The 14,782-nt window shown below is 37.8% G+C and overlaps 1 protein-coding gene across 8 annotated transcripts in view; it reads right to left on the bottom strand.

Annotated features, from left to right (window-relative positions):
* FER (FER tyrosine kinase) overlaps positions 1–14,782 on the bottom strand; it is a 453,310-nt gene that overhangs the window by 147,893 nt on the left and 290,635 nt on the right. For 7 of the 8 annotated variants that reach the window (XM_043913752.1, XM_043913753.1, XM_043913751.1 and 4 more), the window contains 3 exons: positions 12,801–12,857; positions 3,956–4,071; positions 1,427–1,521 (listed from right to left, as the gene is read on the bottom strand). In XM_043913752.1, coding sequence (XP_043769687.1) covers positions 1,427–1,521; positions 3,956–4,071; positions 12,801–12,857 — 268 coding nt within the window. Of the gene's footprint in view, positions 1–1,426; positions 1,522–3,955; positions 4,072–12,800; positions 12,858–14,782 lie in introns of those variants that run through there. The other variant, XR_006342861.1, reaches the window with a different exon arrangement.

Genomic DNA, 14,782 nt, shown 5'->3' with positions numbered 1-14,782 from the left:
AGGCTTTTATTTTTAATTTTCTGCCTTTATTACATTTTGAATTTTCTAATGAAGTTTATTATTCTCAATCATCTAAAAAAAAAATCAATAAAGGTTACTATTTAATGTCTAGATAAACACCTCCCTGGCTCTCTTCCAAAGCTATCTTTTGTTTTATTCAGTTTGGACCTCCATCAGGAATTTGTTACCATGGTCCTTTAGTCAGTTACAGTAACACCAAAATTACTTTCCTCATCAGGTCTGCCCCACCTCTCAAATCTAACTTTTTTAGTGACATCCCTTATTATCTGGGGGCATCATCTGCATTATGTAAATGTTTTATGTATTCATAATACTTAAACATACTATTTTAGGTAAAATTATAGGCTATTCAACTGTTTTTAAAATTTTAGACTATAGTCTATTTTTCATAACTGTATGAAAGCTACTTTGCAATTTAATCACAAGTAGTGTAAATCATGCAAATATATATTGCCATCTTGAGAATGAAAATGATTATAATCTAGGAATCTTGCAGTTACATGGTGATAAAGAAATATTCTAATAGCAATCAAACCAGGTGGTATAACTGGACCAACTGTCCTTAAATTATGAAAGGATTATGTGAAAAGTTTTCAGTGGGCAATCAACAATACCAGGTTTATGTGATGTATATTCAAAGCTAGAAACATTTTTCATATTCCTTTAAGTTTCTTCTTTTCAAATGAGTAAACATTTTAGGTAAACATTAAGGTAACAAAGCAAATGCTTATCAGTTATTAAATACTGTATTTGTAAATATTATAAAGATCATATTTTGCCTCTGATCATATTTTCTACAACAGAAAGATGCATCAATATAGTAAAAATAAAGATATACGATATCAGTTTGACGTTATCCTTGTTTGTTGGCAAAAGTAGTTAACCAAAATACCTGGCAGTTTTAAAAGTCACCAGAGAGAAATATAAGGATAAATTCCAAGAGAGATTACCTGTTTTTTTGGTTCACATATTAAAGAAGTTCAAAGTTTGTGACCCAAAGCATTATGGTATTATTATGTACAACTTAACAAGAGAAGGTGTGGTAATCTACTTGTAAAATGACATAAATGAACTAAATTCTTAGTGCTATCATTACTATAAAGTTGAACTAAGTAGACAACTTTTCTAAATAGTCTTTCTCACAGAAACATTATATATAACTAAATTCCACGTGGAACTGCAATGTAATAACATATCTCCTTTTAAAAAGGTTGGTTGACATTTTCTTAAAAACAGCAAGTATTAGAAGCTATAAAAACAACGAGTACATGTACAAGCTCTTCATCATGAGGAAAATGTTAAAGAAATCACAGAAAACTTCACAAGGAGAAATCAAAGAGACTATATATAAAAGCAACAAAACGACACTAAAACGCCATCGAGGAAACCGCTAAAATGGTATTACCTGGAACCAGTTCCATAATGATGTAGATAGGCTGTCTCTGTGTGCAGACCCCTATAAGTTTGACAATATTGGGGTGATCATACTGCTTGAGAATTCTGGATAAGAGAAATATAAGAATAGTCACCATTTAAGTAGTAAGCATTAATTTATGATCATGTGTAGTGTGCACAATTAGGATATACAATTTTTAAAACTTAAGTATGAACACAAATTATGATAAATGGGATGTATATAAGTTTTGATAAATCTTGGAAAAATAGATATAAATGAGTCAGCTTTTAATTATATGAGTCAGCTTTTAATTAAATATTCATTTAAAAACTAGTATCCACCCTGAAAACTAACAATCATGCTAAATCTGAATAACTTACTCAGTCCAAAATATGTAGAACTCCTTTCAAAGCATCTGCTTTTCGATGCCCTCACAAAAGCTGAAGAGTATTAGTGGACCAAAAACTGTAAGCTGTTAGGGCAGCATCTTTTTGTTTAGTTTTGTTTTATGTATACAATTCATTTAAAACAGATAAATTTAAGAACAATTCATATTGGTAAATGCTATAGAGTAATCACTTCACGTTTAGATTTCATAATACCTACTTGACAATCATGGTCAATTTCAAATAGTATAAACTCAAAAGTTTTGAGAAGCCTGGCAGAAAGGTAAACAATGAGTAATATTAGATTAAAGTTAAAGCAAATAAGTTTTGGTTTGGATAAAGGCAGAATTTCAGAGGGCTATAAAAGTAGCAAAGACTCATCTACAGGACTCCAAGCATGAGTTAAAAATAGATTAGATGCCCTCACAGGCCTGTCTGCCCTGATGATTTCTGTTATCAAATGATATTCCATATTATCCTGTTGACATAGTTATAAATTCACTCATATTTGAAAAAACACAGGTTCTTTCCTAGGAGAATGAAAAAAAATAACTTCATTTGGAGAAAGATGAAATAGTTTATATATGTGCTATACATGTACAACTAAAGCAGAGACAGCTCTAAGAAAAATGTCACAAATCGAAAATGTACAATGTTTATTAACAAATGAAGACAGACTAGGAAGAATTCTAGAGATAAAAAAATACTGTTAATAACTGAGTTTACAGTTTCTATGATGAATTAGAAAGGGAGTTTTAGAATGATTGACTTTAATCCAAAATGTCATTTCTTAGGTTGAAAACTGCTTAATAAAGAAATTCTACAAAATAGCCAGGATGAACCCAAATAACATTAAATATTTAAATATATAGATTTATCTTCTAATTAAAAGATACTTGAGAGCTTACATGGATATAACTGTCATTTTTAACAGAAAATTTCATAGTCTCACATTAGAAGAAGAAATTAAACTCTATTTTTCAATAAAACATTCACAAATTAGAAAGCAAGATACTTTAAGATATCTGTGAATAACTAAAATGATGAGCCCATGAATTTCAGTTGTAATAGGATGCTTTTAAGTTCATTATAGAATATTTTTTCTCAATTGCTGATAATATATATATGAAAAATGCTTGCAACTTTATTCCATCAGTTCAGCATAGATAACATTTAATAAATGTACCCAACTAGTGTAATACATTGCTATAAATATCTACTGTTTACATGGAGAGATGACATAAAGATGCTCCACTCCATGGGATTTAGTTCCCTCACTGCATGTCCTCTGTTCTTCCAGGGCACTTTAGGAAGCTTTGCTTTTACATACAATGCCTGAAGGAGGTAACACACCCCCCCACACACACACCTCTTTTCTCCTTCCCTTTACACCACCAATCTATGATCTATACACCCTTCTTCTCTCCCTCTCAACTATCCATCCACTCTTCCATACATCTCCTGTTCATATGTCCATTCTCTGTCCAAAGCCCCTTTCATTTGTTTTGTGTTTTGTTGTATATTTTTGTGTTAGTTGTATATTTTACAACTAACTGAATCATTGTAACTACTTGCAATATAGGTCTGGCAAGTTGCAACATTAAATTTTAACTAAAACTGAAAATTGGGAAGACAATCATTGTAGAAGATCAATTAGGAAAGAAACAATGTAAATTTTGGAACAAAGTCAGACACTGAGCTGAAGAAGAAATCTGAGATTCTAAGAAAAGAACTCTGACAGCTGGGAACAAACAATCAAGGAGAGTAAGGAAGATGTCATTAAATTCTCAAGGTATATTTACATTAAGCATTTTATTCAGAGAATACAGACTATTTTTATTATAAGGTCAATCACAACACTACATATATACATATGTGCATATGCATATGTGATAGAAGCAAGAAATACTGCAATTTTTTTTAAAGACTTGAAGAATATTTACTGTTCTTAGCATCTGGCTCTTCTGATTGTAACTGCTAAATGACCTAGAGTCTCACTTCAAAGGAGAAACTTTGTTTTCAGAATGCCTACTTTTGAAGACTCTGAAAGTACCTACTTCTAATTCATCAAGTCATAATTTAAGACATCTTCAAACATACATTTTAACGAATCACTTTTAAGTACATGTTAACATTATTTTAGAGAACTCACTTGGCTTCTTGTAAGAATTTTATTTTCAGTTCCTGAGGAAGATCTTCTTTACATGTTTTAACAGCAACAGCAGTTTTATCCTTTAATATGCCCTTAAATACTTCACCAAAATTTCCCTGAAAATACAAACAGATTTATTGTTCAGTGCATAATACAGTCACATAAGTCTTTGAAAAATTCCAGGCACGCATGTAATGATGAGCTTTGAGTTAAGAGTACTCTGTTAGCTTTATTCAGTTTCAAGCAGAAATAAAGACTGGGCAGGCTGCTCTTTCCAATTCCCCAACTTTAAATATACTACCCAATACTCCAGCCGTGCGGGAGACCGAGGCTTGAGGGGAACTGGAGAGGAAATGGAAAAAACTGAAATAGTGGAAAAGGAAAGACTAACATGGTCAGAAGCACCTAAGTCTCCCCCCGCCTAGTCCCCTTTACCTTCCAGCTCTACATTTCGGTATCAGTAGATTAAGAAGTCCTCATCAATGCTCTAAGGTAAAGCCACGGTGCTGGGAGGGGACTGGTGGCATTGACCCTCACGGTCAGGGCTCAGAGGAGGGTGTGAGAGGCAGGGGCCAGGTCAGGGCGCCAGAGCCCAGGCCCAGGAAGGGCCGGCAACAGGGCCTGCGGCGCTGTGGGCTCTGAAAAGCGCCAGGATGCAAGCAGCACTGTGAGGTCAGCTCTGCCCGCTGTCTGAGCGCCAAGCCCCACTCTGGGGCTTCAGCATACTCTGACTTAAAATGCCTTACTTCAAACACATGAAGAGATGCTCAACATCACTCATTATCAGAGAAATGCAAATCAAAACCTCAGTGAGGTACCGTGACACACCAGTCAGAATGGCTGCTATCCAAAGGTCTACAAGCAATAAATGCTGGAGAGGGTGTGGAGAAAAGGGAACCCTCTTACACTGTTGGTGGGAATGCAAACTAGTACAGCCGCTATGGAGAACAGTGTGGAGATTTCTTAAAAAACTGGAAATAGAACTGCCATGTGACCCAGCAATCACACTGCTGGGCATACACACCAAGGAAACCAGATCTGAAAGAGACACGTGCACCCCAATGTTCATCACAGCACTGTCTATAATAGCCAGGACATGGAAGCAACCTAGATGCCCATCAGCAGATGAATGGATAAGGAAGCTGTGGTACATATATACCATGGAATATTACTCAGCCGTTAAAAAGAATTCATTTGAATCAGTTCTAATGAGATGGATGAAACTGGAGCCCATTATACAGAGTGAAGTAAGCCAGAAAGATAAAGACCAATACAGTATACTAATGCATATATATGGGATTTAGAAAGATGGTAACAGTAACCCTATATGCAAGACAGAAAAAGAGACACATTTGTACAGAACAGACTTTTGGACTCTATGGGAGAAGGCGAGGGTGGGATGTTCTGAGAGAATAGCATCAAAACATGTATATTATCAAGTGTGAAACAGATCGCCAGCCCAGGTGGGATGCATGAGACAAGTGCTCGGGGCTGGTGCACTGGGAAGACCCCGAGGGAAGGGATGGGGAGGGAGGTGGGAGGGGGGATCAGGATGGGGAACACATGTAAATCCATGGCTGAGTCATGTCAATGTATGGCAAAAACCACCACAATATTGTAAAGTAATTAGCCTCCAACTAATAAAAATAAATGAAAAAAAAATAAAATGCCTTACTTCTAGTTTAAAGTTGCTTTTATGAGTATGAAAAAAAAAATTAGACAAGATCTTTAAGGTAACATGACAGCTATCTTTAAGCATTCTCTTTCTCTTTCTCTGTATGCATATGTACTTTTTACATAGCTGTAACTGTAATGAGCAAGCATCATAAATAGCTTTAATGCTACCGCTGTTGAGCAAGAAATAACTCAGTGAGGGGTCTGAAAATCAATGAGCATGAGTTCTAAGATAAACATAATTCTTAATAGTCCATGCAATATAAATTTTAAATGTTCCTAATAATTGAAAATTACTAAAATACTGATTTTAATAAACTCATTATTTATTAGATAATTGCTGTTTGCTTAAAATAACATTTATTCTATTTAATATTGAGCATACTTCAGTATTTAAGTAATGAATAGTATTACTATTAAATCTAATATTCAACTCAAATATTAATTGAAAACAATGACTGATTACCCTTACATGAAAAGTAAACATCTAATAAATTCAACACAGTACACATTCATCATAAGCTAGAAACAGAAATACCCTTCCATGTTATTCAAGGGTTTTTTCCCTTCCCACAATCATCACATCATTTATTATGTCAGAAATAGATCCAGTAGAAGGTGTTAGTATACATGATTACTGCTAGGCCTTTATTTACCTGAATGATTCTGAAGCACTAAAAATTCTTCTTGCCTAAGACTTTACATTTAATTCATTAGAAGACACTTGCTGACTAAATTACCAGGACCATTATTCTCTCTACAAGCGTTCAGATTCTCCCTCTAGAAACTTCTGTCTTCCTCCTCACATCTCACACAGCCTGCTTCATTTTTCTTACCTAAGCTGATCTCACCATCAGTTCCTCAGCCCTTCAACCCATCTACCACAGCACTACCAGATTAATCACTGCAAGAAAATACTCCTGCCTTCTTGAACATCTAGCCTTCCACGGCCATTTCTCTCTCAGCCTCTGTCTAGCTCCCTCTCGTAGCTCTTGACTGCTACATGTATCCTAAATTCAGACAGGGATTTCAAAATACGTGCTCCACCTTCTGCACATTTCCCCTCTACTTCCGATCAAAGAACAAGCTAACTGATCTGGAAGTGCGCTTCTCCTGCTCCCCCTGTATGAGAGCTTCCCGATCTTCCCCAGGTTATCCCGCCCCTCCTGAACACCTGTCATCCCATTGGCCCCTTGGTGCATTTCTGCTGGTCTCTGCCCTACAGGGACCTATAGGTCCTGGCTCATAGGAAGCATTTGAAAACTCTGACCATTCATTTAACAATCTTCACTCAGAAGACTTCCACTCTATTAACAGTGATCAAGGGAGGACTCTCAAACAGTGAGAAAGACTCTGCTTCACAGACCACCTCTTCTTCATCCAAAGAGGTCAGGAAAAAGGACAGGACACCCACTGATCCCTACCACCTAGCAGGTACAGCTTCATCTCTGCTGCTGGCTCCAAGTCCACGAGGCTGAACTTCATGATGTCGCTTATCTCTGTTTATGACCATCCTCACAGAAGGTCCTGGTGGCCCTCGTCTCCCCCTCTCTGATCTGATTAGGCTATGCGGACTCCTGCGATCTCCAACTATTTCTCTTCTATCCCCAGCCTCCCCTGTGCCTTCGGGAACTTCTGGTCCATCATTAAAATTTTATCTAGATCAAGATCATGCTCTTCACCTTCTTGCTCTAATAGAAACTTCACTCTCACTTGAGAACACTCAAACGGTGGGTGAGTTTCTTTTGGCTTCTAAAATTGTGATTTCCTTTTAGTCCCCTATACACACAGACACCAGGCCTTCTCCCAGTGGCCTGGAGACAGAAAAAAGGATTCCACTAGCTGTCTGCCACTGCTTTTAAAACATTTTCTCTACTGCCTTCCTAAAAACCCCTAGCTTTGAAACTTTATCATTTGATTACATACCCAATACCCTAGCTAGTAGCTACTGCATTAGAAAATATTTTCCCTCATTTGTTGACTATTTGAGCTCTTGAATCACTGTGCCAGGTGTTACTCCCGTCTTAATACTTGGAAATTTCAATAGACAATTAAGGATTCTTCCAACACCTCAAACTCTGTTTTGTGACCATCTGTCCTCCAATGATCTGTGTTCCAACCTATTTTCTAGATTCAGATCTTAAACTTTGCTATCATCAGTAATGCCACTCCTCGATAACATCTATTTCATTTATCTCATCTTCTGGCTGGCTTTTATTTTTCTAGCTTACTTCCTCTAGTATCCAGACTGAAAATTCTTTGACCCTATCAGTTCAGTTCAGTCCAGTTCAGTCACTCAGTCGTGTCCGACTCTTTGTGACCCCATGGACTGCAGCACGCCAGACCTCCCTGTCCATCACCAACTTCCAGATTTTACTCAAACTCATGTCCATTGAGCCAGTGATGCCATCCAACCATCTCATCCTCTGTCATCCCCTTCTCCTTCCGCCCTCAAGAGTTCCCAGCATCAGGGTCTTTTCAGAAGAGTCAGCTCTTCGCATCAGATGGCCAAAGTACTGGAGCTGATCAGCTTCAGGAGTCTTCTCCAACACCACAGTTCAAAAGCATTAATTCTTCCGCACTCAGCTTTCTTTATAGTCCAACTCTCACATCCATACATGACCACTGGAAAAACCATAGCCTTGACTAGACAGGCCTTTGTTGGCAAAGTAAAGTCTCTGCTTTTTAATATGCTGTCTAGGTTGGTCATAACTTTCCTTCCAAGGAGCAAGTGTCTCTTAATTTCATGGCTGCAATCACCATCTGCAGTGATTCTGGAGCCCAAAACAATAAAGTCAGCCACTGTTTCCACTGTTTCCCCATCTATTTGCCATGAAGTGATGGGACCAGATGACATGATCTTAGTTTTCTGAATGTTGAGCTTTAAGCCAACTTTTTCACTCTCCTCTTTCACTTTCATCAAGAGGCTCTTTAGTTCTTCTTCACTTTCTGCCATAAGGGTGGTGTCATCTGCATATCTGAGGTTATTGATATTTCTCCCAGCAATCTTGATTCCAGCTTGTGCTTCTTCCAGCCCAGCATTTCTCATGAGAGGAACCTCCAAATATTTAGATCCTATTACTTTTTATTGTCCATAACCCCCTTAACATCCTCAGTTTCCTTCTTATTCAGCTTAAGTTCCATGGCTCATAATTACTTTCTACCATACACTCCCAACTTCTTTATTCCTCTTAATTTCTAGAACCCCCTTATCAAATACACAGCCCAGACCAGTTGTGGCATGGCCTACCCTGGACTGATACAGTTCAGTGTGGATGGAGAAAATCCACACCAATGTTGACTAGGTTCACTTTAAGAACACATACCTCTAGGGGGTCCTTAATACTGCTCAATAATTATTATACAATTCCCGAGACCATGAACACGCTCATTCTTCTAATTAACTTTTCCTCGCCCTTCAACTCTCTTCTTAAAGATTCTGTACCTCCCCTACTACAACCTCACTCTCAGCTAATAATCTTTTTGCTTCCTGATTTACTGAGAAAATTGAAGCAATTTCCGACTTTCAGGTCCACACTGACCGTCCTGCCAATCTTCCTTGCTGTTACAAGATGAACTGTGCTTCTATTAAAGTCAATCCTCCATTGTAAACTAAATTCCCTCTCCTCTTGTCTACTCGATGATATCATTTCAGCAATTCTCATCTCCTTCAAAAATCATGAATTTTTCACGACATCATTCCTAGTGTCAAACCAGCATGCTGCTTTTCTCAGGTTAACCAACAGCACACAAATCATTTCTTCTAAAACCGCCACTGTCTCTGCTTCCTTTCACAGCAAAGCCTCAGAGTTGCATCCTTGCTATCCCTGTTTCCTCTCCTCCCATTCTCTCTTACATATATTTCAGCTTGGCTTTCACATAAAACATGCCAAAGAAAGTGCTCAGTCAAGTCACCAGGAATCTCTCCATTGCTAAATTCAGTGATTCTCAGTCATCATCTCATGTGACCTCTCATCAGCAAATGCCACCACTGATCACTCCTCCTTCAAATACCTTTTTCTCTTGGAATCTGAGGCATCCTGTCTCCCGGTTTTCTGCCTTCCTGGAGATTTCTCTTCCTCAGCCTCAGTCATCTTGCTTCTCTTCTCTGCAGCCTCTTGATTTTGAAGTGACGGGGCCCAAGCTCTCTCTCCTCTACGGAGACTCACCCCACTGCTGAACGCATCGAAGCAAACCACCCAGCAAGTGCCAGTTACTGAGTCTGTAATTTGATCCACACCTCTTTTCTAAGCTTCATACCCAGCTGTTTCTCAACATCTCCACTTGGAAGTCGAACAGATAATCCTTAATATTTACACGCAAAAACCCTAATCTCAGTCCCCAAAACCCACTACACCTAAGCCGATGCCCCCACGTCTCACACCCCACGTAGAGTCCATCAGGATATTCAGCTGGGTCAACCGTGAAAATGAAGGCAGAACCCACCATATCCCCCCATCCCCACTGCCACTTCCCTGATCCGACCAGCAACCATCATCTTTAGTCAGGTAAGGACAAGAGCTTCCTAACCTTGCAACTCAGCCTACTCTCAACACAGGAGCCCGAGTGAGCTCTGTAGAAGGCATGATCATCTCGCTCCTCCAGGCAGTCATCCCCCAGCTTACCCTTTTCACACATGTTAAAGCCAGAGTGCTTCCACTGACCCGCATGGTTCTACACGATCTGTGCTGCCTCAGCCACCTGCTGCCTGAGTCTGTTCCTTCTTGCCTACTCGGCTACAACCAACTGCCTCTCCCGCTCATCAACGTAATCTGCATTCATACTCCCTCTGCCTAAAACCCCTTTCCTCATTTGACCACGTGGCCAAATCCCTTCTCACCAGCTTTTTATCAGAAAGTAACAATTTTGATAAGGCTTACCTGGATTCCCCTATTAAAAATCCCAACTCCAAACAAAAGCACTCTATAAATTCCTTATGTTTTCACAGGATTAGCATCTTTAACATTATGAAGTTTACCTATTTATTAAGTTTATTGTCTGTCTGTCTTTCCCTGCTAGATAGAATGTGAGCTTCATAAGGGCAAGGACATTTGTCTGCTTTTTTCATGGATGTATCCCAAGTTCCTTGGGGAGTGCCTAGCATACAGTAGGCATTCAATAAATATTTGAGGAATTAATATTCTTGATTACCAGCTATCAAACACAGTATAAATACGGTGGTTCAGTAAAAGTTACAGTTGCCATATTAACCTTATGATACTACTAAAATCCCAAAGTATGTAAGTATAGGCTAATTCTCTTTTTTCTCATGCACTTTCAAGCAGTATACGATAAATACTCAGAACAGGTAATGAAAATATTAAACGAAAATTTTTAACTCAGAAATATTTGCTGAAACTAAGCTATATGCTTAGTCACTCAGTTGTGTCCAACTCTTTGCAACCCCACAAACTGTAGCCCACCAGGCTCCACTGTCCATGGGGATTCTCCAGGCAATAATACTGAAGTGGGTTGCCCTGCCCTCCTTCAGGGGATCGTTCCAAACCAGGAATCAAACCTGGGTCTCCAGCACTGCTGGCAGATTCTTTACCATCTGAGTCACCAGGAAGCCTGAAATTAAGCCATACATGTCTCTAACGTTGAAGTGTTTGTTTTATTAAAATGATTAAATTTATTAAAACTGGTATATGCTACTGCCTTGTCATTGAAAATAATTATTCTTTCAAATAACCTTACTAAGTAAGGACCTAATGGATAAAATTCCTAATATGTGAAGTATCATGTATCACATAATAACTGAAATCTCTCTAACTGAAAACATTTTTTTTTTCCTTAGTACTGAAAAATCTGCCCTTCTCAACACACTTTTTCAGTAACTGGTTTAATCTTAAAACTATATTTAATTGTATTTTCATGGAAATTACTTTCTTTGTAATAATTTTTAGCCCAATCACTGATACTGAATTACTTAAAGTAATGAAAAAGTGAAATATTTCCTTAAGAATTATGGTTACATAATAGAGGAAATAAACATAATAGCTACTGTAGCTTGAAATTCTTTAGAATTTACTTACTAAATAAGTATTAGCAATCAATAGAAACTGTTTTCTAATAGCAATTTAATGCTTCTATTTGGAAAAATAATTAAAATAAAAAGAATTCTGCAAAGTATATTGTTTCAACAGGGATTCACTTTCCTAACATATAGTAAAGCTAAAAAATAGGGGAAATCTGTCAATTCATCAAGTTTGAATCAAGAAAAGTAATGGATAATCATTTTATTTCTTTACTTGAAATGCTGAGCCTTAAATTCTAGTACTGATCACTCAGAAGTGTATGAGTAACAGTTTTCCCTATCTGGATTTTACATTATTTCTTCCATTGTATTACGAATCCCAACTCAATTCAAACCTCACTAATTAAGCCATCAATAAAGAAGTTAATGCTTGTCTATTGGAACTCAATTATAAATTAATAATCAATGTCCAAATAACCCATTTAATTATTAAATATGTGCCATTATTATTAGGTATAATATACTTTCATATTGCCTATGAGTTGGAAGAAATTTCCAGCCGGTTTGTAAGAAAGTGACTTTTATCATATATAGCTACCTCCTCTGACCACTAACAGAGCTAGCTACACAATGGTATTGAAACGTGTCCTGCCCACATCATTCTCAGATTGAAACAACATGTCCCATGTTGTCACATACTGTGATTCTACATACATCCTGAGATCCCTAAATGTTGTCACATACTCATTCTACATAAATCCTGAGATCCCAAGGAGCAGTACTGCATTTTTTCTGAACTATCATGTGTAACCACAAACAAGTGGAATAAGACTATTAGGTGTTTACATTTTTATTACCTCACAGTTTCTTTCCAAATCTCAGCTCACTAGTTTTGGTTTTACTACAATGTAATAAAAATTATTGCGGCTTTTAATCCTTTCAGAGGAAAATTTACAATATACTATTTTTTTAAAAGTCAAGGTAATCCTTAAACTTTTCAAAGATTTTCACACTTCTTTTTCCATGAACATCACAGTATTTGTAACAGATACGGCACTGTGTTCTTCTAGGTTCATGTGCGAATGTACTTTGCTGTGTGCAAGAATATTAGAAAGGCTTTGAAGAAAACGAAGAATCACGGCATTCACAATCACTATAAAGACTTCTGGTCATTCAGTTCAGTGGATTACATACCTTGCCCAGTAATTCTCCCAATGTGACATCTTCGTGATTGAGAACCCACTTCTTATCCTATGGCATAAAGAAAGAATGGTATTTTTACCTTAAGTGAGAAATGCAATTTCTGTAACATGCATTTGAGGCCATGGCAAATAGACCTAAGGGATATTTCATTCATACCATTCAATCAACAGCACACAAAGAAGTTGTAACCTCAAGAGGTTATAAAACAGGTTTAAGAAGTGTTACTACACAACAGAACTTTAAGATCTACATTATAGCAAACTTTTATCAGAGTTCTCCGCCTTCAAAATGATGGTACCCCTGTAAGTAGAACACAACATACACTCTCCTCCCACCATAAAGCTTAGGCTATGCTGTTATTTGTCATTGCAGAATGCTGTGTCATCAGTACATGAGGAAATTTCATTTTGCAATGTGAAATTTCCAATCCTCACTTCATCATACAGAATTATTGTTCTACCCAAACCACATTCCTAAGATCTAATTTTTCCACAGCTGGTCATGAGTTATGGATGCCTCTTTGAGTGAATATAGTCCCATATCTTTCCCAAGTAATTTCCTACAGCATAATAAAGCAACAAACATTACAGTATCATCAAGGTACACAAGACCAATGATGCAAACAGGTTATTATAAAAGAACACCCCATTATCTGATCTCAAGAACTAATCACTACTTAGGGAATATTTTATCATCTAAAAAGTCTCAGCTATGAGAGCCCACAATGCTGCAATGGCAGAAAGACATATAAATTAAAAAAGGAGGAAAAAAGGTAGGGGACAGACTGGAGAAAGGAGGGAAGGGAAAAAGAGGTGAAAAAGAAAAATTCTGTGGTGCTATGTTTCAGTCTTTCTTTTAAAAAGCTTGCATTAGACCATAGTATTCCCCTGTTCAGTTCAGTTCAGTTCAGTTACTCAGTCATGTCCAACTCTTTGCGACCCCATGAACTTCAGCACGCCAGGCCTCCTGTCCATCATCAGCTCACGGAGTTTACCCAAACTCATGTCCATTAAGTTGGTGATGCCATCCAACCATCTCATCCTTCCACCTTCAATCTTTCCCAGCATCAGGGTCTTTTCAAATGAGTCAGTTCTTCGCATCAGGTGGCCAAAGTATTGGAGTTTCAGCTTCAACATCAGTCCTTCCAATGAACACCCAGGACTGATCTCCTTTAGGATGGACTGGTGGGATCTCCTTGCAGTCCAAGAGACTCTCAAGAGCCTTCTCCAACACCACAGTTCAAAAGCATCAATTCTTCAGCACTCAGCTTGCTTTACAGTCCAACTCTCACATCCATACATGACCACTGGAAAAACCATAGCCTTAACTAGACAGACCTTTGTTGGCAAAGTAATGTCTCTGCTTTTCAATATGCTGTCTAGGTTGGTCATAACTTTCCTTCCAAGGAGTAAGCGTCTTTTAATTTCATGGCTGCAATCAACATCTGCAGTGATTTTCGAGCTCAGAAAAATAAAGTCTGACACTGTTTCCACTGTCTCCCCATATATTTCCCATGAAGTGATGGGACCAGATGCCATGATCTTAGTTTTCTGAATGTTGAGCTTTAAGCCAACTTTTTCACTCTCCTCTTTCACTTTCATCAAGAGGCTCTTTAGTTCCTCTTCGCTTTCTACCTTAAGTGTGGTGTCATCTGCATATCTGAGGTTATTGATATTTCTCCCAGCAATCTTGATTCCAGCTTGTGCTTCTTCCAGCCCAGCGTTTCTCATGATATATTCTGCATATAAGTTAAATAAGCAGGGTGACAATATACAGCCTTGACGTACTCCTTGTCCTATTTGAAACCAGTCTGTTGTTCCACGTCCAGTTCTAACTATTGCTTCCTGACCTGCATACAGGTTTCTCAAGAGGCAGGTCAGGTGGTCTGGTATTCCCATCTCTTTCAGAATTTTCCACATTTATTGTGATCCACACAGTCAAAGGCTTTGGCATGGTCAAGAAAGCAGAAGTAC

The sequence above is a fragment of the Cervus elaphus genome, chromosome 9, assembly GCF_910594005.1.
Source record: "Cervus elaphus chromosome 9, mCerEla1.1, whole genome shotgun sequence".
Classification (NCBI taxonomy): Eukaryota; Metazoa; Chordata; class Mammalia; order Artiodactyla; family Cervidae; genus Cervus; species Cervus elaphus.
Note: the sequence above shows the minus strand (reverse complement) of the source record. Positions and strands in the feature narration are given on the sequence as shown.